General features: G+C 36.2%; 3 protein-coding genes across 3 annotated transcripts; all 3 read left to right on the forward strand.

The window, feature by feature from the left end:
- Positions 1–1,467: 1,467 nt before the first annotated feature.
- Positions 1,468–5,073, forward strand: cnn1a (calponin 1, basic, smooth muscle, a; the record flags this gene model as incomplete). The annotated part of the gene is made up of 7 exons (XM_079420934.1): positions 1,468–1,527; positions 2,261–2,382; positions 2,680–2,746; positions 3,349–3,486; positions 3,601–3,717; positions 4,397–4,543; positions 4,861–5,073. 7 exons carry the CDS (start codon positions 1,468–1,470, stop codon positions 5,071–5,073), a joined length of 864 nt encoding a protein of 287 aa, XP_079277060.1.
- Positions 5,074–6,415: 1,342 nt separating this feature from the next.
- Positions 6,416–11,414, forward strand: pld6 (phospholipase D family, member 6). The gene is made up of 4 exons (XM_079421014.1): positions 6,416–6,496; positions 7,315–7,502; positions 7,813–8,036; positions 10,447–11,414. The coding sequence occupies exons 1-4, from the start codon at positions 6,485–6,487 to the stop codon at positions 10,716–10,718; spliced, it is 696 nt and encodes a 231-aa protein (XP_079277140.1). The 5' UTR covers positions 6,416–6,484; the 3' UTR covers positions 10,719–11,414.
- A 132-nt stretch (positions 11,415–11,546) lies between these two features.
- On the forward strand, positions 11,547–20,838 carry rab3da (RAB3D, member RAS oncogene family, a). The gene is made up of 5 exons (XM_079421655.1): positions 11,547–11,844; positions 13,583–13,819; positions 17,872–17,990; positions 18,469–18,593; positions 20,010–20,838. Exons 2-5 carry the CDS (start codon positions 13,583–13,585, stop codon positions 20,195–20,197), a joined length of 669 nt encoding a protein of 222 aa, XP_079277781.1. The 5' UTR covers positions 11,547–11,844; the 3' UTR covers positions 20,198–20,838.
- Positions 20,839–21,393: the final 555 nt, after the last annotated feature.

The raw sequence follows: 21,393 nt of genomic DNA on the forward strand, positions 1-21,393 counted from the left end.
GTGGTTACAGGGACAAATGGTAACTTTTTTCAATGCACTTGTAGAAGTTAGCTCGAAAATCTTAAAAATGGTTAAATTTAGAGAAATGTAGAGATTTAAATATTTTGAGAATTTATCATTACATCACTTGCTCACCAGTGGATCCTCTGCAGTGAATGGGTGCCGTCAGAATGAGAGTCCAAACGGCTCCAGTCCATCAGTCCATCTATTGCTTTAATGTTATTTGGATTGTAATCTTTGAAATGCAGCACTAATTTGTTTTATGACCACTCTATTCTTGGCTCATCCCCTAAAATGGTTTTAAACATCTCTCGCCAAACTTGAAATTGACTTGAGTGCATTCCTTAAAATAGTGTGAGCGAGCCACTACTGTGTTCATTTCAGTTTTTAATCCATCCTTTCATCCATCCATTCATCCATACATTTATTGCTATTTGTCATCCATCCATCCATCCGTCCACCTATCTATCTATCATCCTTCCATTGCTATTTGTCATCCACCCATCCGTCCACCTATCTATCTATCTATCTATCTATCTATCTATCTATCTATCTATCTATCTATCTATCTATCTATCTATCTATCTATCTATCTATCTATCTATCTATCTGTCTGTCTGTCTGTCTGTCTGTCTGTCTGTCTGTCTGTCTGTCTGTCTGTCATCCATCTGTCCAACTATCTAATATCTATACATCCGTCGCTATTTGTCATCCGTCCATCCAGCCATCTGTCCACCTATCCATCTGTACATCCATCGCTATTTGTCATCCATCCATCCATCCAATGTTTCCTACATTTCCTTTCTTGGTAAATGTATTATAAAAGCACGCAACGTAACCCAACAAATTCAAAAGTATATATACAGTATATATATATATATATATATATATATATATATATAGTCTTTTTCATTCTCCTCCTTGTCCATATATAGATACAGAAACTCACTAATGTGATTAACTTATTTCAGAATTCACTTTGGATTCTTTCTGTTATAAATATGTCTACAAACACATGACAGCTGTAGAACCATCATGACCAAATAAAGTGTTAAAATTCAGTCTGTCTCTCTCTCTCTCCATCCACCATCATCTCCATGCCCTCCCTGCTTAATTTATTATTACCTTTACTATAACACTAGTAATCATTTACTCTTATTACTTTTGCTCTTTTGAATTAAACCAAATGCAGAGATGAAAACGTATGTCGTTTGGAATTTTCATTTTTGCTAAACTATTCCTTTAGAGCTCATTTGACCCATGCATGCCAGCAGTACATTCATTCTCATGATTGGTCAGGTGGCCAAGAGGCCTCAGCCAATGAGGGGCAGACATGTACAGTATAACAAACAGACAGAGGGGCATTTAAAAGATGGGGAGAGATCAGAGCAGAACTCCTGGGCCGCAGCTCAGAGAGCAGATACATACAGATCACAGGAGCATCAACAGGACTCGACTCGAGAGACCATGAGCACCCAGTTCAGCAAAGGACCCACATTTGGACTCTCCGCTGATGTCAGGAACAAGGTATGTGCTCTTTATAATACAAATGCAATAAAGCACTGACTGCATATGAAAGTAAAATATATGTTGTTGTTTATAAACTTTACCCAACAGTTTTGCCTTATGGTAATTCTGTAATTTCCAACAATGCATTTCTCATTAGAAAACAATTGTCACATGGAGTGTACATCCAGTACAAAGAGGACGAAACATGACCTTAGTTAGAGATTCAACTTTTAGGAAAACTTTGAGGTTAAAGGAAAACCCCTTCCATTGTGGTAACTCTTATTTTTGCTATTATAGCTCTTTCATAAAAAATATTTTAGCATTATATGCTGTGAACAATAGATGGTTAATGAAACTTTAGGGATTTAATGACATCAATTAAATATACACCAAATTAGTGTATAACTTCAACAGATATCATACTTTAGAACTTCAGTTTAGATGAGAAACACTCCATTTTATTTAGCATTATGGGTTAATGTATCATGATTGCTATGACAAATGCAACTGTATGATCTACAAAACAAGAAGCTTGTGTAAATGTTTATATCCATCCTGTTCGTGCTTGAATTTACTTCCAGAGGCTAGAGCAAAGACACACTGTGCTAAATTTACAACAACATCAATAATAAATGGTCTAAACTGTTTTCTGCAGTTGTTAGCAAACGCCTTGCATGCATAATGTTAGAAAAGTATTATACCACAAAGTAAATTATGTGAAAAAAATAAAAAAAAACTTTTTACACCACAGCTGGCACAGAAGTATGACCCTCAGACGGAGGAGGATCTGAGGATGTGGATCCATGAGGTCACAGGTCGAACGGTTCCTGACAACTTCATGGAGGGACTGAAGGACGGCGTGATCCTGTGCGAGTGAGTTTCATCAATGAAACACAGTTAATAACCATTTAACCAGCAAAGGCTCATTCAGAAATAAAAATACATCACTTTACACAAGGAACTTGGTATGTTACCAAACAACCGGTTCAGTGTTATTTAGGGACAATTATCACACAAAATAATAGCAATAATCAAAAGTGAATAAGCCAAAAAAGTGAAAAGTGATCAAGGCTTAAAACTGAAGGATAACATAAATTACACAAAAGTCTTGCACTCACAATATTTTTGAGCTCAGTGCAATTGCTCTTATACTGTGTTTTTGTTCACTAGGCTGATCAACAAACTGCAACCTGGATCCGTTCCAAAGGTCAATCATTCAACCCTGAACTGGCACAAGGTAGGGTGTATAGGCTATCAGCAATGTTTGAATTTTGAGGCATCACTCATGCAACTCCTAGTGTGCACAGTGGTGACGACATCACTGTTATGTTTTGAAATAGAAACTATGAGCCACAGTTTTGCTATTTTAAGAATGCAACTGATGTTTGTTACAAATTTAATGTCATTATTGCAGGTATTGGATGCAATGGTATGTGCTGAGAAATGCAGAGAATGTAGATGTATACAGAATTTAGCTCTAAGCACCATTAGGATTTAACCACTTGATTAAAAGACTTACGCAGACTGACTTTTCTTTGGTACTGTCAAAGTGGTTATTGATTTAAAGTGCAAATAATTACAGAAGATAAAACAAGCAAGCAATTAAAAATGGTTCGCATGAACAAGGAATGCAGCACAAGAGTCAAACTCTTCTAACGAATGGACTATTTTACCTCATTAACTCCAGTCTGTTTAAAGTACCTCAGCTGTGGCCTTGACCTACAAATACTTTATATCTGAACATGGCATGGTGGTATCTAAGACGCAAAAACACATTTTGGAGAAATTTAGGGATGTATCCATTCCTAACTTCATTCTTATTCCTTCAAACTCTCTTAGTTAGAGAACATCACTCAATTTATTCGAGCCATTGGTGAATACGGCCTGAAACCACATGACATATTTGAGGCCAATGACCTTTTCGAGGACATGAACAACACCCAGGTCCAGTGTACCCTCATCACATTGGCTGGAGTGGTGAGAAAAGCTGATAAAACTCTTAAATATGCAGCTTGAATAACCTGTGAATACAACCAAAGATATGTCATGTTTTTTCTGTTATGTGTTTTTCCGTGTTCTCTCTCCAACCAGGCCAAGACTAAAGGCTTCTACACAAAAAGTGACATCGGTGTGAAGTATGCAGCAAAAAAACTAAGGAAATTCAACCCTGACAAGATGAAAGCGGGGGATAGCATTATCAGCCAGCAGGTCACATGACAAACACTTGACATGAGATGCATCAATGAGAAATGTCAATGCAACAGGAAAACAGAAAAACATCACATGCATTTATACAGATATGGAAATTAGTCTAAACAAAGATCAAGAGTATGCAAATGAACTACTTTGAATTACACTTGCATTTGATTTCAATGTAAAACACAATCTCTGTTTCTTGTAGCTACACTCTGACAATTAAAAAAAAAATGCTACTGTTTAAAATGTGAGATTTTAGTGTTTTTGAAAAAAGTAAATACAGTGATATTGTGAAATATTATCACAATTAAAAATAACTGTTCTCTATCTAAATATATTTTAAAATATAATTTATTCCTGTCATGCAAAGCTGAATTTTCAGCATCAGTCTTCAGTGTCGGTGATCCTTTAGAAATCAGATTTGCTGCTCAAGAAAGCATTTACTATTATTATGTTGAAAATAGTTGTGGTTCTTCATTTTTAAATTTTTGTTTATTTGTTTTTTTTTTGTGAAAACTGTGATACATTTATTGGAAACAGAATTTTTTTGTAACATTACAAATGTGTTTACTGTTACTTTTGATCAATTTAATGGGTCCTTGCTGAATAAAAATATGATTTTATTTCAAAAGAAAAAAAATGACCCATTTGAACAGTATGAATTGAAAATACATTTCATGTGAATTCACAGATGGGCTCCAACAAATTTGCCAGCCAAAAGGGCATGACCTCCTATGGAACCAGGCGCCATCTCTATGATCCCAATATACACATGGAGAAACCAGCGGATCGATCCACTATAAACCTCCAAATGGGCACCAACAAATGTGCGAGCATGGTGAGGCCACATGCTGCATTAACGCCAAAATCACTGTAATTATGAGATGAGCACTCTGGTCATGTCCTCCTCGGATACTGAGGATTATTATTTATATGTCAACACTCATAATAGCAAAATGGATGCATGTGTGGCATGATTACTGATGACAGTAAAACACTTACACCATTAATTCACCTCTGTGCTCCTGAAAAATACTGAAGAATTCAGAAAGCACACTGGGCAGTTCTAGAAAGTTGAAAAATGCCCTAAAAGTTCCAAAACCGTTGCAATTTTAATACGTTTAATATATTAACTTTGTCTTTGTCCTGCTGTAGGCTGGAATGTTTGCTCTTGGCACGGCGAGACAGGTGACAGAAAAGAACGTGAATCTAGACCCGGTGGACACTACAACCGTGTCTCTGCAGATGGGAACCAACAAAGTGCCGTCTCAGAGTGGCCTCACCCCAATGGGAGGCTCTCGTCTAGTGTACGACCACAAATACTGCGTCAAGCCTCTTGAACAAGACGGCATTGATTTTGTTAATTAATACACTTACACTCTGGTATTCAGCATTGGTAGATGATGTCCCTTTCTCCTGATCCCAGACCAGCTTAACTAAAACAAATAATCATCTTTACAGTATGTGGACAATGGATCAGTCATAGTCTGCCTTATATATTAACCTTTGTCTTTAAATTCATCAAAATTTGATGTAATTGGTCTTTAGTGTCAGAATATCAGAAGTTACAAAGGTGATTAAAAATAAACCAAATATCATCAGTTAGTGTCTATATGTGGACAACAATAAATATGTCTACACAAAAGTAATGAAAGCATAAAATGTTATTTGTAAGTGGGATGGGGCAAGACCCTGTCTCCTACATTTGGTTCCTTGCCATCAGTGGTTAATTTATATTCTGTAGGGTCATTAAACAAAAAAATTGTTTAATTGTTCACACTCAAAAATAGATGAATGTTCAGAAAATACATTGTGTATTGAGGAAGTGTTGCAATTTGCGCATATTACACTTTGAAACTTTTCAGCCTGTGCTTGCATATGCCTGCTTTATGTTTGAAATGTTTATGCAGCAAGAAACAAAACATTTCTTGGTGGCTGCACATATATAATTATTGTTTGTCACTATTTGGTTACTATTATCATTATAATTGTTGCAAAAAAAAAACATGATTGCTTAAGTCCTAGGCCTATATCCTTACAAAATCTATTGACAGTATTATGGGCAGTGATTGTATGGTGACCATAATACTGAATGATTATTGGACCATGGCACCAAGGTTCTTCAAAGAATAGCCTACAGTGGAAAAGATACACTGTCCGAGAAAAAAACAATAGTAGAACAAGGTACTTTTTTTGGCACTTTTCTTCAGACTTCTCTTAAATTGTTCAGTACTGCATTCTGAATATAAAACATTATCTTTTATTGCAGATAATAAACACTGACCTCTAACGTGTCCTCTCCTTTTTACTTCTTAAATGTCAATCTGTTGCTATCACAAATCTCCACTAGCAGGGGGACATCTAAACGTCTCTGAAGGGAGGAAACAACTTGCCCTTTTTTTCCTTTTCTTTACTGGATAATCCAGTTTCAAAATAAGAGGCACATACAAACCGATTCAATGAATCATGACACGTGTGTGAATATACTGCTGTTTTTGTGCCTACGTTAATATAAATAACATAAAATAGAATCTAAATTAAGCTAATTTAAGTGCAACAACAAAAAGTATTTACCTTTCGTGAATGAAAAGGTTTTGCACTATTAAAACTATTAAAACTGCTTGAAAGAAGTGCGTATGAAAATTGTCGAAAAAACGATTCATTTGATTCCTTTTTATGAACGTCTTCAACCGATTCTTTGAAAAGATCCGACTCATAAGAGCGATTCTCCTTGAACAGAACATGCACGTGCGTTTAGTTGCACCTGAGTTTGGCAGACATGTCCCAACAGGTATTATATAAAAGAAAACATTATCACATTTTGTGCTTTAAAAAGCGTTTCGTAGCAAAATACTCACCTGGGTGAATGACAAATAAGTACAAGTTTAATTTGTTATATTAGTCACTTTTCTGAAACGCTGTGTTGTCAAATAAGTGTAAATTACACATTAAAACACGCTGTTGTAATAAATTAAGTCATATATGTACATTTTTATGTGATAGCCACGGTTTATGATTTCGGAGATTAGGATAGATGTGCAAAAATAATAATTACATTATGCTAACGTTTCAAAGTAGTAGCCGATATGCTTGCATTAATCGCCTGTACATTATATGCTGCAGTTGTAAAGTATTTTTGAAAATATAAACTAAAATGTCCCTGGCTACATAATGTGTTAGTTAGTTAGTCGTGTACCTTTATATAAATGTGCATATAAATATAAACATTGTTTTGAGGTGAAATATTTAGGTGAGACGACTGCAACCAGTAAGATGTATGTTTACTGAAACTGGAATACAAGTTAGTGGTAATTATATAAAAGCATTTGATTACTAAATCAGAAACAAGTACCTGAGCAATAATTTGCAACATGGATAAAATTAATAACATTTCTGTGGGTGGGCTCCGTCCATACAGGACCTGCTGGCTTTGACAACAGCCCTGATTTGGGAAAATGCCTGGTTGAGAGTTTGTGATCCCAGTTGTGGTTAATTAAATGGTTGAACAAAATGTTCAACTTCAGGAATGTATGGTCTGTTTTTTTATTGTTCATAAAGTGTAATATAACACTGTTTTACTTTCTAATCCGTTCTGTCTGTGTTTCTCAGGTGTCATTTAAAGAGCTGATGAAGGTGTTGGGGCTGGGAGCCGTAGCTTTTGTTCTGGGCGTGGAGGGGCTAAACTGGCTGATCCGGCGTCTGAGAGACTCTCGAGGGCCCCTGAAAGAAGTTCTGTTCTTCCCTTCACCTCAAGTCTGCGTTGAGCACCTCTTCATACGCCATAAACATTTCCCCTGGTAGTTTGATCAGCTTTTTCTAATCGTAAGGTCCTTGTCTGAAATTCTCATCTGAAATTTTCGCATGTTAAAAATAAATACGACCTCACGTTTACAGAGTGCCTCGGAAACTTTCGTCTGTCATAAAAAAAGAAAAAAGGATCAGGTTCGATTTTCTGCATTTTAGCATCCGTAGCAAGCATTTTGATAGGAAAGGATGATGAATATGAAAAAAACGCATTATGAAAATGTCAGACTCCGTGTGCAAGGAACTTTTATGTGCAATAATGTGGAAAACAACAAATTTCTCCACCTTTCTCCCCACCCTCAGTGCATGTCCCCTTCCCCATGGGGTTGAGACATCCTTCTCCAGGCTCCTCGTGCATCTCCTCTCCGCACGTATGTCACTGGACCTGTGTGTGTTCTCCTTCTCTCACATGGAGCTGAGCAGGGTGATTCTCCTGCTGCACAAACGGGGAGTCGTTGTGCGAGTGGTTACGGACAGAGACTACATGACGATCACTGGATCTCAGATCGGTGCCATCCGTAAGGCAGGTGTGTTGTTGAATAAATGGCTCGGGTAAAATGGTTTTAAGTCAGTTATTTCCATTTTTTACTGTAGTGTGTCAGTAGGAAATATCAATTTCCATTTCCAAACATTTGTTTAGTCTGTCTCAGTTTGCAGGTAGGTTTCTTGAAGCATCTAGGAGATGCTGCCACAGTTCTTCTGGATTTAGTCTGTCTCAGTTTGTTCTGTTTCTCCATGTCTTTCCAGACAGACTGGATGAAGATCAGATCAGATCTCTGTGTGGAGCACTGGCTGTCGTCAGACAAAAATCTCACTGAATTATTAGAATGAATGTTTGGAAATGTACTAGTTGTTCTAATCATTTTGGCCACCATTGTATATATATTCAAGATTATATTATATATATATATATACATATACAGTGCCCTCCAAAAGTATTGGAACAGTAAAGACAAAATTGCTCTGTGGAGTCAAGACATTTACAAATATGATTAAAAGATGAATATGAGACAAAACTACAGAATGTCACATTTTATTATTGGGTGATTCAACACATAGATGGTTTACCAGCTAAGAAGTTTAACACTTTTAGAGTTTCATCCCTCTATCTGATGTGAGCACAAGTATTGGAGCAGTTGCCTCACAGGTCTTTCTAAGTGATCAGCTGTGTCCTGTTGCATTAATTCTTCAGATATTAAAAGCAGGGAATATGTCGTATCAGTTATATCCATTACTTCTGAATCTTGCATTCGATGATGACACACACAAACCAGGCTGAAGATGAGGGATCTGACTTTGAGAGAAAACCAAGCAATTTGGATGCTAAAAGAAAAGAGGAAGTCAATTAGAGCTATAGCAAAAACAAAGGGCATGGAGAAATCAAGAGTTTGGAAACCACCAGCAACCAACAGCTACATGATCGGCTGAGAAAACAACAGTAGTTGATGACAGACAAATCATAAAAGCTGTGAAAATGAACCCTAAAAGACGTGTCTGTAAAATCAGCAACAACTTCCAGAAAGCTGGGGTGATGCTCTGACAATCTACTGTCCTCAGGAAACTTTGACACAGAATTACAGACGCTACACAGCAAGATGCAAACCTCTGACCAGCACCAAAAATAGAAAGGCAAGATTAGAGTTTGCAAAAAAGCACAAAGGTTAGCCAGAAGCGTTTTAGAACTGTGTTTATGGACCGATGAGACAAAGATGAACCTTTATCTAAGTGATGGGAAAGCAAAAATGTGGAGAAAAAAAGGGAACTGCAAATGATCCCAAGCATACAGCCTCATCTGTAAAGCATGGTGGACAGAGCCGGTGCCAGGGCACCTCCATCGGGGGGGCATTTAAATTTCTAGTGGGGGCACAAATCATTTATTAGGATTTTATAAGGGCAAAGAAATGGAAAGACATATTTCAGTTTTTCTTTTTTAATAATTCTGCAAAAATGTCAACAATTCTGTGTTTTTCTGTCAATATGGGGTGCTGTGTGTACATTAATGAGGAAAAAAAAAAGAACTTAAATGATTTTAGCAAATGGCTGCAATATAACAAAGAGTGAAAAATTGAAGGGGGTCTGAATACTTCCCGTACCCACTGTATGTGTTGAAACGGCTAATAATAAAATGCGACATTCTGTAGTTTTGTCTCATATTCATCTTTTAATCATATTTGTAAATGTCTTGACACCACAGCCAACAGAGCAATTTTGTCTTTACTGTTCCAATACTTATGAAGGGCACTGTATATAATTTTATATATATATATATATATATATATATATATATATATATATATATATATATATATATATATATATATATATATATATATATATAACTTTTCACATTTTCTGAATTTAAGAATTTTGGGTTATTTAAATACTCTTGTCTGTAAAAATGTCTTACATCTATAAATAAATGTCTATAATGTCTGTGATGGAAGACTTTATCAGTCTCCATTAATTAAATTTCAAATTTTCAAATTCTAAGAATAATAAAAAAAATCTAAGAATTAAAAAAGAAAACCAATTCCCTAATTTTTCAAGATTTTTACTGACTTCATAAACCTTATCACTGTATTTAGCGTGGGCCTGTCCTCACAACTCTGTGGTATGCAGTATGAAATATAGTCAGAACTTGCATGACTGTTGCAGGTAGTAAAAACTGTCATTCTTACATAATTACAGCAGCCCCACAGCTCACACATGTTCTGTCTGGCTCAACCTTAGTTGTTTCAGTACGCACTGCTGTAATTTCTGCAAGTTGTTACACCCGACTGCTGCGGACTGTGATGATGCATTAGCGCAGACTTAAGGGATCTAGATGATTCACACATGGAGGGGTTTGACAGATGTCGAAATCACATCTGTTGTTAATTTGCGAGAGGATTTGGAGTTAACTGATAGTTTCCGATCTGTTTTTGACCTCTGTTACAGGCATCTGTGTGAGGCACGAGATGAGCTCAGCTGTTCATATGCACCATAAGTTTGCACTGGTGGACAGCAAGAAACTGATCACTGGCTCCCTCAACTGGACCCTAACCGCAGTCCAGAGCAATAAAGAAAACATCATGGTTACAGAGGAGCCGGAGCTCGTGAGGCCCTATCAGCAGGAGTTCCAGAAGCTGTGGGAGGCCAACGATCCAGCCAATCACAAACCTCAATGCACTAATGGGCAGCTAAATATAAAGACTTGTAAGGACAGATAGGGTTTTTACATTTTCTTTTTTCCCTTATGGATTACATTACATAGTTCTACAAAAAGGAGTTTATTTTATTTGTCAAGATTACCTTTTAGAAGTTGAAAGCTAGTTTAATTTCTTCTGTCTGTTTGTCAGTCTCTTAATGACAATTTTCCAGTTTGTATGTAAAATATGGGCTTGAAAGGCTTATTTAGTTCAATTTAACTTAGTTCAGTTAATAAAACTTTTTTTAAGATGTGCCCTAGTTTAAGTAAAAACTAGTTCAAGTAAACCCATCTGCTAAAATAATACATATCTCTGTTTATGAAAACCTAGTGTGTAAAGCAAGCTGAAACCTGTGAGTGTGCGTTTCATAGCCGTGCCTTTGATTGCTCAATTCCTGATGGCACTCGCCTTTTGTGTTCCTCATTTGTGACTAGAAGATTTTAGATAAGCTTGTTTCTGTATGTGCACCTGAATATTACATTTTTTAAAAAGGTAACCAAAAAGATAAATGATAAAAAAAAAAACTGTTCTTATTTCCTGAGTTATTTCTTATTTCCTCATTTTGAATAAAGTTTAAACAGTGCATTAAATAAATGAAGTTGTTTTTTTATTATTTTAAATATTTTTTTGTTTATATTAAGCCAGCTTTAAATTATAAAAAGGCGTAAATGCATGACATTGGCCAAAAAGTTCATGTAATTAAACTGCAAAAGTGTTGTATCTTGTTACAGGGTTTTTTTGTTGTTTAATAATCAGTATTCGAAAATGCTTACGGTTCTGCTTTTAACAGAATGGCCCGTATGTAAGTAGCAGAAGAGGCTGGCAGGGGACCTGTTGATTGGTTGCTCTGTAAGTGCAGGCTGGAAGCTCGCCAGGGCCGCTGGCTGATCTGGAGCCGTCAGCACAAATAAAAACTGGTCGACGGCCAGGTCGCTGCAGTCATCAAGCGTCTGGTTTTGCAACGCCCCTATTTGGGGAAGGGAATGGTCGGCTTTTAAACCGATAAGGCGAGTGGACTGTTTCCAGTGTGTTTTGCGGGAAAAGTGAAACTGGATCTGCGAGGACTGGATGTACGAAAACAGCTGAGCAAAAGCGCAACATCAACTTTACAGAATAAAATAACCACCTCTAAGAAGAGCCGGATAAGGTTAGTCACCCTATATGTTTGTGCCCGAAGGATACGCATTTTTCTTTAACGTTAATTGCTTACAGAAGAGAGGGATGCACGGAAGTCCATATGGAAGCACGATTATTTTCCCTATTAATCCCAAAATGCAGTTATTGATGCTATGCTCAAATGAATATTTTCTGAGTGTGTCTGATTTACAGATGTAAGCTGATATTGTGGTTGATCTATAGATTTCACAGTTCAGGGTGTGTCGACCAGCATCAGATCAAATCTAACTTGCAATCTTATCTTTGCCTGTGCACGCGAGATTCCTTATAATTTTATTTCGAATTGCATAGAGTCACAGTGGCACAACCGCATTGTGTTCATTCATATGTGTTAGGTGTGTCATATATCCTGGTAACTCCCTCTTCAGGTGCTTACAGGTGTAGATGTGATCACCTCTTTCTCATATGTTTGAGCAGGATGTTAATACTTGTTTAGTTTAAAAAGTCACATGCTATTAGAGGGTTTCTTTCGTTTTTCTTAAACGAAGACTTGTCTTAATGCTGCTCTTTTCCATTAAGAGCTTCCATTAAGCCTGTCAGCTTCAAAAAAGGGCCATAAAATACTAGAATAGTAATCCATATGATTTATGAGCTGTGTTTCTAGTCATATGATAGCTTGTTTAATGAACAGACTGGGATTTAAGTCATACCAGCATTGTCGTTGTGTAGGTCGGACATTGATTGTACTAAAACTGTTGAAAACATTTTTGTTAATTTAAATAAATTTGAAACATATAATCAGAAACTTTAACTTAAAAAAAACGCACTAACTGCAATTAAACTTGAAATAAAAACACAAACTGAAATGAATATGAATTAATAAAAACATTTAAAAAATAATAATTAACGAAACTTACAAAACGTAAACAAAAAAATAAAAATAAATGCTAATTCAAAATATTAGCACGAGTATAGCGTTAGTTCTGGCAGGTCACATTAGTCAAGCTCGCATCAGCTGACTCTCATCTACCTATAGGAATACACACCTAAGCATCCATATATAAGGTCGTCAGTATTATCAGTAGTTTTCGCATTGCTCAATAGCAAATTACCCTCCTCCATCCCCAACTCCTCCTCTGTCAGTCAGGATCCAGCCTTCTGATTCTCTTTTGAATCAGACAAATTCAAAAATGTGTAAATAAAATTACTGAACTTTTTAGCAAATCTGCAATACTTTTATTGGTTCTGTTCTGTTTACCCTGGGGGGTTATCGCTGCTCTCCCTGCTCTCATCCATGCTAGGCTGCATACCGCCAATCCAAACTATATGCTAATTGTCAATCATCTTTGACAAAAGTGGTCCTGACAGAAATAAGGCTAAAATATTTTATTTTGTGAACTTCCTTAAAGTATTCTCATTATGTGCTTCCCTCTTTAAGTACTGTTTTTATGGCCAGAATGAATTGTGCTGAGCTGGTCTCAGCTGTAATGGCTCTTAATCAAGGAAAGATCCTCACTCAGCATGTCTGATGTACAAAGAAAGAAAGATAGATAGATGACAGTGCCGGAAGAATACTTTAACTGCATATGAGTGGCCCAGAATATCAACAGGGCTTCAGCTAAATGGGCAAAAGGGCCATAGCATCCTCAGAGCCCAACATATGAAGGTGGTTTTCTTCTGTTTGGCAACCTTTATTTTTTAATTTCATTGTAAATGGTGACTATATAGCTTGTCTGTCTTACGTTTCCACTTTCCCTCCACCCCTCAAGATGGCGTCGGCCAATGATACCCGTCAGCAGACGCAGGTGCAGAAGGATGTAGCCGATCAGAATTTTGACTACATGTTCAAGCTGCTCATCATTGGCAACAGCAGTGTGGGAAAAACTAGTTTTCTCTTTCGTTACGCTGATGACTCCTTCACCTCTGCATTTGTCAGCACGGTTGGCATCGACTTCAAAGTCAAAACGGTGTACCGGAATGAAAAACGAGTCAAATTGCAAATATGGGTGAGTTTGAAAGATGCAGGGACATTGGAGTTATTCAGTAGTTAAAATGAGGATGGTGAGTAGTATTTATAAAAAATATCTGTTCATTCAAGGTCTAGACTAATTGCATTGATACAGAGGAACGATATTGTTGGCATCACTTTCAGAAGGATTTTTTTTTTCTAGCTGATGAATGAAAAAACAATGACAGCCAATCAGAATCCATCCTGCTTTTTAAGCACTTGAGCATTTAAAGCAGCAGATGACAAAACAGTGTGTGCTTAAAATAAACAGAACAATATCGTCCCTTGGTGTGGGTGCTAAAATAGCTATCATTATTGTTATAGTTATCTTTCTTGATGTAAACGACAGGGTTGCCAAGTCTGGGAATTGGGCTACATTTTTTCCACTGTTGCTGTGGGTTGTTTTTCAGTCCGAGGGTTAAAACGGTCTCTCCTCCACCACTGGGAATGCAATTTCGATAACGCGGACCCACGACGAAGGGAAAAATGCAGTTGGGCTGGTTTTGTTTCACAGACCTGGCAACCCTGGTAACCAGGCCTTAACTTCCTATTAATTTCCCCATAGGGTTTCATTAAAGAGTTATAAGCCATAAACCAAACCAACCAGCTATGAGGTGAATCACATTTCACACTTTGATTTCAAGCAAAAAATTATTTGAAAGTCAGACAAAAGACAAAAGTACAAGACTGTGTACTAAACGGCTTTAATGAGGGAAAGAAATAGTCCCATGAAGCATTGCAAAGGACATTGAATTAAAAAAAAAAAAATTTTTTTTACGATCATTTAAAAAAAAAAGTTTAAATGTAGGCTAATGGCTTCCCGACTGCAGTACTCTGAGACATTTGATGCAACGCTTTTGGTTCCCATAGTTGTAATGCATTGCAGTTATTTCAGAAGAATAATTTCATTGCTTTACTCTATGATTCATATTTAACAGTTTAAGCCAGAAAAAACGTTATTGCCAAAGTCAAATGTGGTGAAAAGAGGATATGCTAATCATATGTCAGCATGACTTACTGATACCTTGATCAAGATAATCTAGGTGAGGTGTGTTTTAGCAATGATGGTTAATGTTACAAAACATCCAGAATGACCCAAAGCAGATGGCCGCATCATTTGATACATTATTTGTGAAGCGAGCAGACACACACACAGGGCCAAATCCATTTTGAGGCAACCTTTAGAAAATAAAAGCCATAAAATCAAATTGGGTGTGCTTTTTGACCATCCAGACCAGCCATGCATCTGCCTTCTGCTCTGAATCAGTAATTAAATCAATACCAAGACAGCAAGTGTGTCAGAATATCAACTGCCCAGTCCTGCCAAGAGTGTAGTTCTAAGTGAAATATACAGTTACATTCTGTAATTTCTGACACTGTAATTTTAGTTGTTATTGCTGTGCTCCAGTTCGCAGCCGCAGCCTTCCTCGACAGAGGAAACGACAGCACTTTCTGTTGATGAAAGGAAGTGGGTGAGAACGCCTCAGAGGTGTTGTATCGTTTTGCCCAGAATGCACTTGTGTGTTGATAACCCACGTATAGAACAACTTTTTACATGCAAACCTAGTTTTGTTTGGTACCAGGACAGTGATTGCTACGATATTAGGTGTTTTGGCACATTGTAATGTATTGCTAGGGTGTTGTTTGATGGCCCAAGTCAATAGAGTCCACCATCGAGTCTCTATGATATTCAGCTTTCTTGGGTATTTTTTTATTTATATATATTTTTCACCAGTTTTATCATTAGCCAAGTGAAAATTGTATGTAAAAACGGCATCATGTTAAGTCTGATGCACCACAGATGGCACAGTCCCAATTGATGTATCATATTACACTGATGCTTTATCATATATTAGATCAGAGGTTTCACTTTAGGATGCACATTTTACATTGGATATCAAGTGATGACCCAATGCATGGGTGTATTTATTAATTTATTTACGATATCAAGTATGTTTACCATACAAGTTTATTAGACAAAAAGTTAAATGCAGATTTGCATTGCATGCAAAATCAATTTCCCTGTGAATCAATTATTTATTTTGATCTCTTGCAAGGTTGTATGGTTAGTTGCATTTTATTATTTGCATTAAGCATTGAGATCCAAGAGCGCAGGCCAAGCCTTGTGATGTGTACGTGTGTGTGTGTGTGTGTGTGTGTGTGTATTTAGAGGGTGGGGAAGACACCGAGACTTTTCTCTTGACTAAGTGTTTGGAGATGTTTAGTTAATGATCAGTCATGTTTTATTGACTATATTGCTATAGCAATGAGAATGTGCAGTATGAAGTAAGCCAATAATGTTTGTGTCTCCATACATGCAAGTTTATTTTTAAATGTTCCACTAATTAGGATGAAAAATAGTGCCTTAAAGTGTTCAAATGTGTGCGTGTATATTATTATTATTTATTCATTCGTTCTTTTTGAATAAATGGTCAGTGAATGTAAATATGTCTAATTAATTAATAATTACAGTTCATTCATTTTTAAATTTTATATTTTTAAAATTGTTTTCTTTTTTATTCATTATTATTATTATTATTACTACATTGAATTACCCATTCAAAATGATCGAAACAACACCATTCTTGTATGGTTTTAATCTATCATTTCAAAAGTTGAAAATCCTCATTAAAAGAGCTTGAGGTGTATAATAGTTGATCTAATATTTTTTAGTTCCCTTAACACAAAAACCATGGGGATTTATGCATCCAGTGCTTTTTATAAACTCTTTGGACGCCAGATTGTACTTTATTTGTGGAAAGTATTTTATATGTGCGTGTTCACTTTTACATTTCTCTGTTTGCTAGGAGGAGTTCTTGATATGAGTCATTTTGCTATGAAGGAAGAGCAAATATTATACATTACATTAGTCATCAGAGCTCTGTACATTTAACTGCTGTAGACCTATTATTGACATTGATGTTGAAGAAAAATTGCATTGACATTTCCTGACCTTAAGGCTTGCTTTAAGATCGTTCACAGTAGGCAGAATGTTTATAGATATGATTGACTTGTCTTTGTTGTGAAGTCAGTCGTCATGCGTGTGTGTGAAGGGCAGGTGGCACATCTTATCTCTATTGAAAGAAGGGGCTGAGGCTTTTGTCAAGCTCCCATTAGTCTGAATTTCACTCCTTCCCTAAAATACAGCACATGCATATATACAAGCCTCGAACAGCTGCCCAAACCAATGGTTATCATGTTTATCTACATAGGTGAGGTCACAGCATTCTAAATCAAGTCAAGGCTTCTCAGTATCATGGAAACTAATCAAACGTTGCCTAGTTACCCCTGACTCTTTCGTTTGCATTGCATTTACTTGACTAATGAGTTTTTTTATTTACATTGTCAAATTGTCAAATATTTCATATATATTTGCATTGACTTGAAATTATGAAATTATCCAACTTTGTCAATATTGCTGTGATTCTTAAACATACTTTTTGTTTAGACATACTTGTTTCATAAAGATGACTAGTTTTGTGATCCCTGTATCAGACCAATTTAGCTATTTTAAAAATTGTTCAAAGTTCTCTTGTGGCATTTTACATGTTTTACAAAGTTTAATTAATATATAAACATAAAAATATATGAACGAAAATATTAATTTGCTAAATTAATTTAGTGAAAAGCAGTTTGGAAAACATTTTAAACTAGATATTTTAACTAATTTACTTGCATTAAACCGAGTCTCTTTCTCTCTCTCTCGCTCTGTGTGTGTGTGTGTGCGTGTATTTGTAATTTTATATTACACAATTATAATTTTTTGATGCACTATTATATAGTTTTTTGTTGCACTTATAATTAAGGGTGAAATATCCCACTTTTTCAAAGTCAGTGCTCTACTGGAATATTAGGCTCTACTAACGAGAAATAACAGCAACAAATCATTATAAAAAAATAACTCTTGAGGTTGGCTCAAAATGGTTGCTGTACAGTGTTTTTTTTTTTTTTTCATGCTTATATATAAGTTATGAGTGTGTGTATTTATTGAGCTAAAGGAATAGCAAATAGCGATGTTAATGGCTGTATTTCTTATATGTTGTTCCTCAGGACACAGCAGGGCAGGAGAGGTACCGTACTATTACCACAGCATACTACAGAGGGGCCATGGGCTTCCTGCTAATGTATGACATCACTAACCAAGAGTCCTTCTACGCTGTGCAAGACTGGTGAGTTTACTTTCTTTATTTACAGTCCTAGAGTCAGATGTCTTGTTATGGCAGCAGGCAGTGGGAGTGATTGAAAGGCCAAATGTAAAATTTTAAAGTGCCGCACATGTCGTAACAGCCTCAAAGGGGGCGCTCATGAGCATGAAACTGACAGAATGTGTGTGCATGTTTATGTGGTTTATGAGGACACAAATTTGTATAATGACATGGGTATGACAGAGGTATTACAATATGAAGGTGGTTTATGAGGACACTGCCTATGTCCCCGTAATTCAAAAGGCTTAAAAAACATACTAAATGGTGTTTTTTTGAAAATCTAAAAATGCACAAAGTCTCCTGTGAGGGCTAAGTTTAGGTGTAGGGTTGGTGTAGGGCAATAGCACACACAGTTTGTTCAGTATAAAAACCATTACGCCTATGGAGAGTCCCCATAAACCACAAAAACCAACGTGTGTGTGTGTGTGTGTGTGTTTTCCAGGGCAACTCAGATTAAAACATACTCGTGGGACAACGCTCAGGTGATTCTGGTGGGAAACAAATGTGATCTGGAGGACGACAGACTGGTGTCCAGAGAAGACGGACAGAGACTGGCTAATGAGCTAGGCATGTTACAGGACAATAAAAAACAACATTCACACTCACAAGCCTGTAAATGGAGGCTCCAAAATGCTATCCCTGCCAAAAAAGAAAAAATTCTTATTGGCTATTGAATTATTATTCTGCATTATTTTTTTAGATAGTCATATGTGCCATATTTATAATACTTTTATGGTCTTTTCTTGTCAATTTGGAGTTTTACAGACTCATGCATCTCCATTATATAACAGTGAGCTGCCTGGATATTCTTCATAAATTCTCCTTTCTATGTTCCACATTAAAAACTGTCATACAGATTTGGAAGGACAGGATGGGAAGAATGAACTATTTTAATTTTCGGAGGCAAAATATTTCTTTAAACTCTGAAATGTTGAAGTTCCTAATAAAGTTGAGGGCCAGCTGATATGCAGTTTAATTTAAAGCCAAATGCTACTCTCATGTGGTGCTTGGCGAGTGTTAATATTAGACCCTGTTCATGGCCCATCACCCGCTGAATTTCCTCTGTGCTTCAGAGCCTTATTTGGACAAAAAAATACAGGAAGGAATGATACAGGCATTTCAAAGTACTGAGAGCAAATGTGTTGCTCAAAGGGTGTGAAATCTACTTTTATTGCCCAATAGATTTTCCATATGTAATGTAGTATTACAATGTAGGTAGTGATCGACCAGTATGGATTTTTTTTATGGCTGATATAAAATGTATATTTATATCACATCACACTATTCAAAGATAGCAAATAATACATGCATGACCATTTCTGTAAGTAAATTTATAGTTATAGTTGTATTTACTAAAAAATGAAAATAAATCAATTAGAAAAATAATTAGATTTTTTATTTTTAAATGGGGAAAAAAAACTTAAATATTTGGAAAACGAAGTTAAATTTTTTTACAAATTTTATACTTATTTTAACCAAATTACACTTTATGTAGAAATGATTTTGTAATGATTTAATTATTTTGTAACACAAGAAGACCTAACAGCTGGATTCACCAACATTTGTGAGGTTCATGACATTAAATATTTATGTTATCCAAAGACTTGATTAAAGGATATAAAAGGGTATATCTGACTGTATATGAAAAAGTATTATAGCATTTGCATTTCATTTGTTATAACTGTTAAAAAAGGCGATGGAGAATAGGTGCTTTATGTGTCTGTCAAAATAAAAGTCCCACATATCGGCCAAACAGTAAAACATAATTATTGGTCAGCTAATATTTGCTGTTTTTTAAACTCTCCACCTCAGCTGACTGTTAATTTGTGAATACTAAGTTATTTGTGAATAACGTGTTAATTCTGATTGTAAAAATAATACTTTGGGGTTAGTAAATGATACAATATTTGTCACATTTCATACTTATTGTATGACTCTATACCTCTTCCACTTTTTCTCTCTTTCTCTGCCGTCTTTTTGCAGGCTTCCAGTTTTTCGAGGCCAGTGCGAAGGATAACATTAACGTCAAGCAGGTGTTTGAGCGGCTGGTCGATATCATCTGTGACAAAATGAACGAGAGCTTGGACGGAGACCCGAGCATGTTAACCAATCACAAAGGCCCGAGTCTGCAAGACACGCCCCCTGATGGACAGAGCAGCTGTGGATGTTAATGATCGTCTCTCAGCAAACACTCATACTTGAAGGCAAACATTCACACACATGCACACACTCCGTCTCTCACTCTAACACACGTACACCGGAAGAGAGACTCTTTCACAAGCGTACAGCCAATATATAGTATGAAATGCCAACCAAACAGTAAGAATATGGCATAAGCCCCTTAAAATGAATCATTTGAGTCACTTAAACAGGCCCCTCAAGGTTTGAATGAAATGGGATGGGTTTTCCTCAGCGTGATGTGTGGCTGCTAATACACTGAACTGTGATATCATGATGAGAACAGCCGGGAAAATGCCGCATGAAACTGCAGGAATCACAAAATCACATGCCAAAGTCTCAACGTTTTAGGAGAGTTTCAAACTACTGCAGTGTCTGTTTACAACATGCTCAGATAAAATGCATCTGCTCGTCATTAAGTAGCTTTGAAATGTATACAGATTATTTTAATGGATGCAAGATCATGCTTTACTTTGATATAGGTGATAAACAATTTAAGACTGCTCTGGAAATGTCCGGTCCATATGATTGTCTTCATAATTTTGTTACTTGTTTCAAAGTAAGTCATATTATATTTGTCTTTGCCATTTGCTTTAAACGCAATAAATTTGCTTCCCTGTGGATACTAAAGGAGTATTTGTATAATGTTTATATTTATAAAAATATGTAAATTTAAAAAAAAAAAACATTTTACACACACACACACACATCTATATATATATATATATAATATACTAAGAATTTATCTATACAGTGCCTTGCGAAGGTATTCATACTCCTTTTTTCACGTTTTATGATGCTGCTTTATGTTGCTGTTAAACTGCTTTAAATTACTTTTTTCCCACATCAATCTACACTCTACACCATACTGACAAAGCAAAAACAGAATTTTCACAACTTCGAAAAGTTATTAAACATTAAAAAAAAACTCTCAAGCCTCTTGGAAGGGGGCAGATGCACATTTTCAGGTTTCTCCAGAAATATTTGATTGGGTTCAAGCCCAGGCTGTGGCTCAAGGACGTTCACATAGTTGTCTATAAGTCACTCTTGCCGTGTGCATAGGGTCATTGTCCTGTTGGAAGGTGAACCTTCGGCCTAGTCTGAGGTTCTGAATGCTCTGGACTGGGTTTTCATTAAAGATATCTCAATATTTTAGTACATTAAGCTTTTCTTCTACTCTAATGAGTCC

Source organism: Barbus barbus (genome assembly GCF_936440315.1).
Source record: "Barbus barbus genome assembly, chromosome: 7".
In the NCBI taxonomy this organism is placed as follows: domain Eukaryota; kingdom Metazoa; phylum Chordata; class Actinopteri; order Cypriniformes; family Cyprinidae; genus Barbus; species Barbus barbus.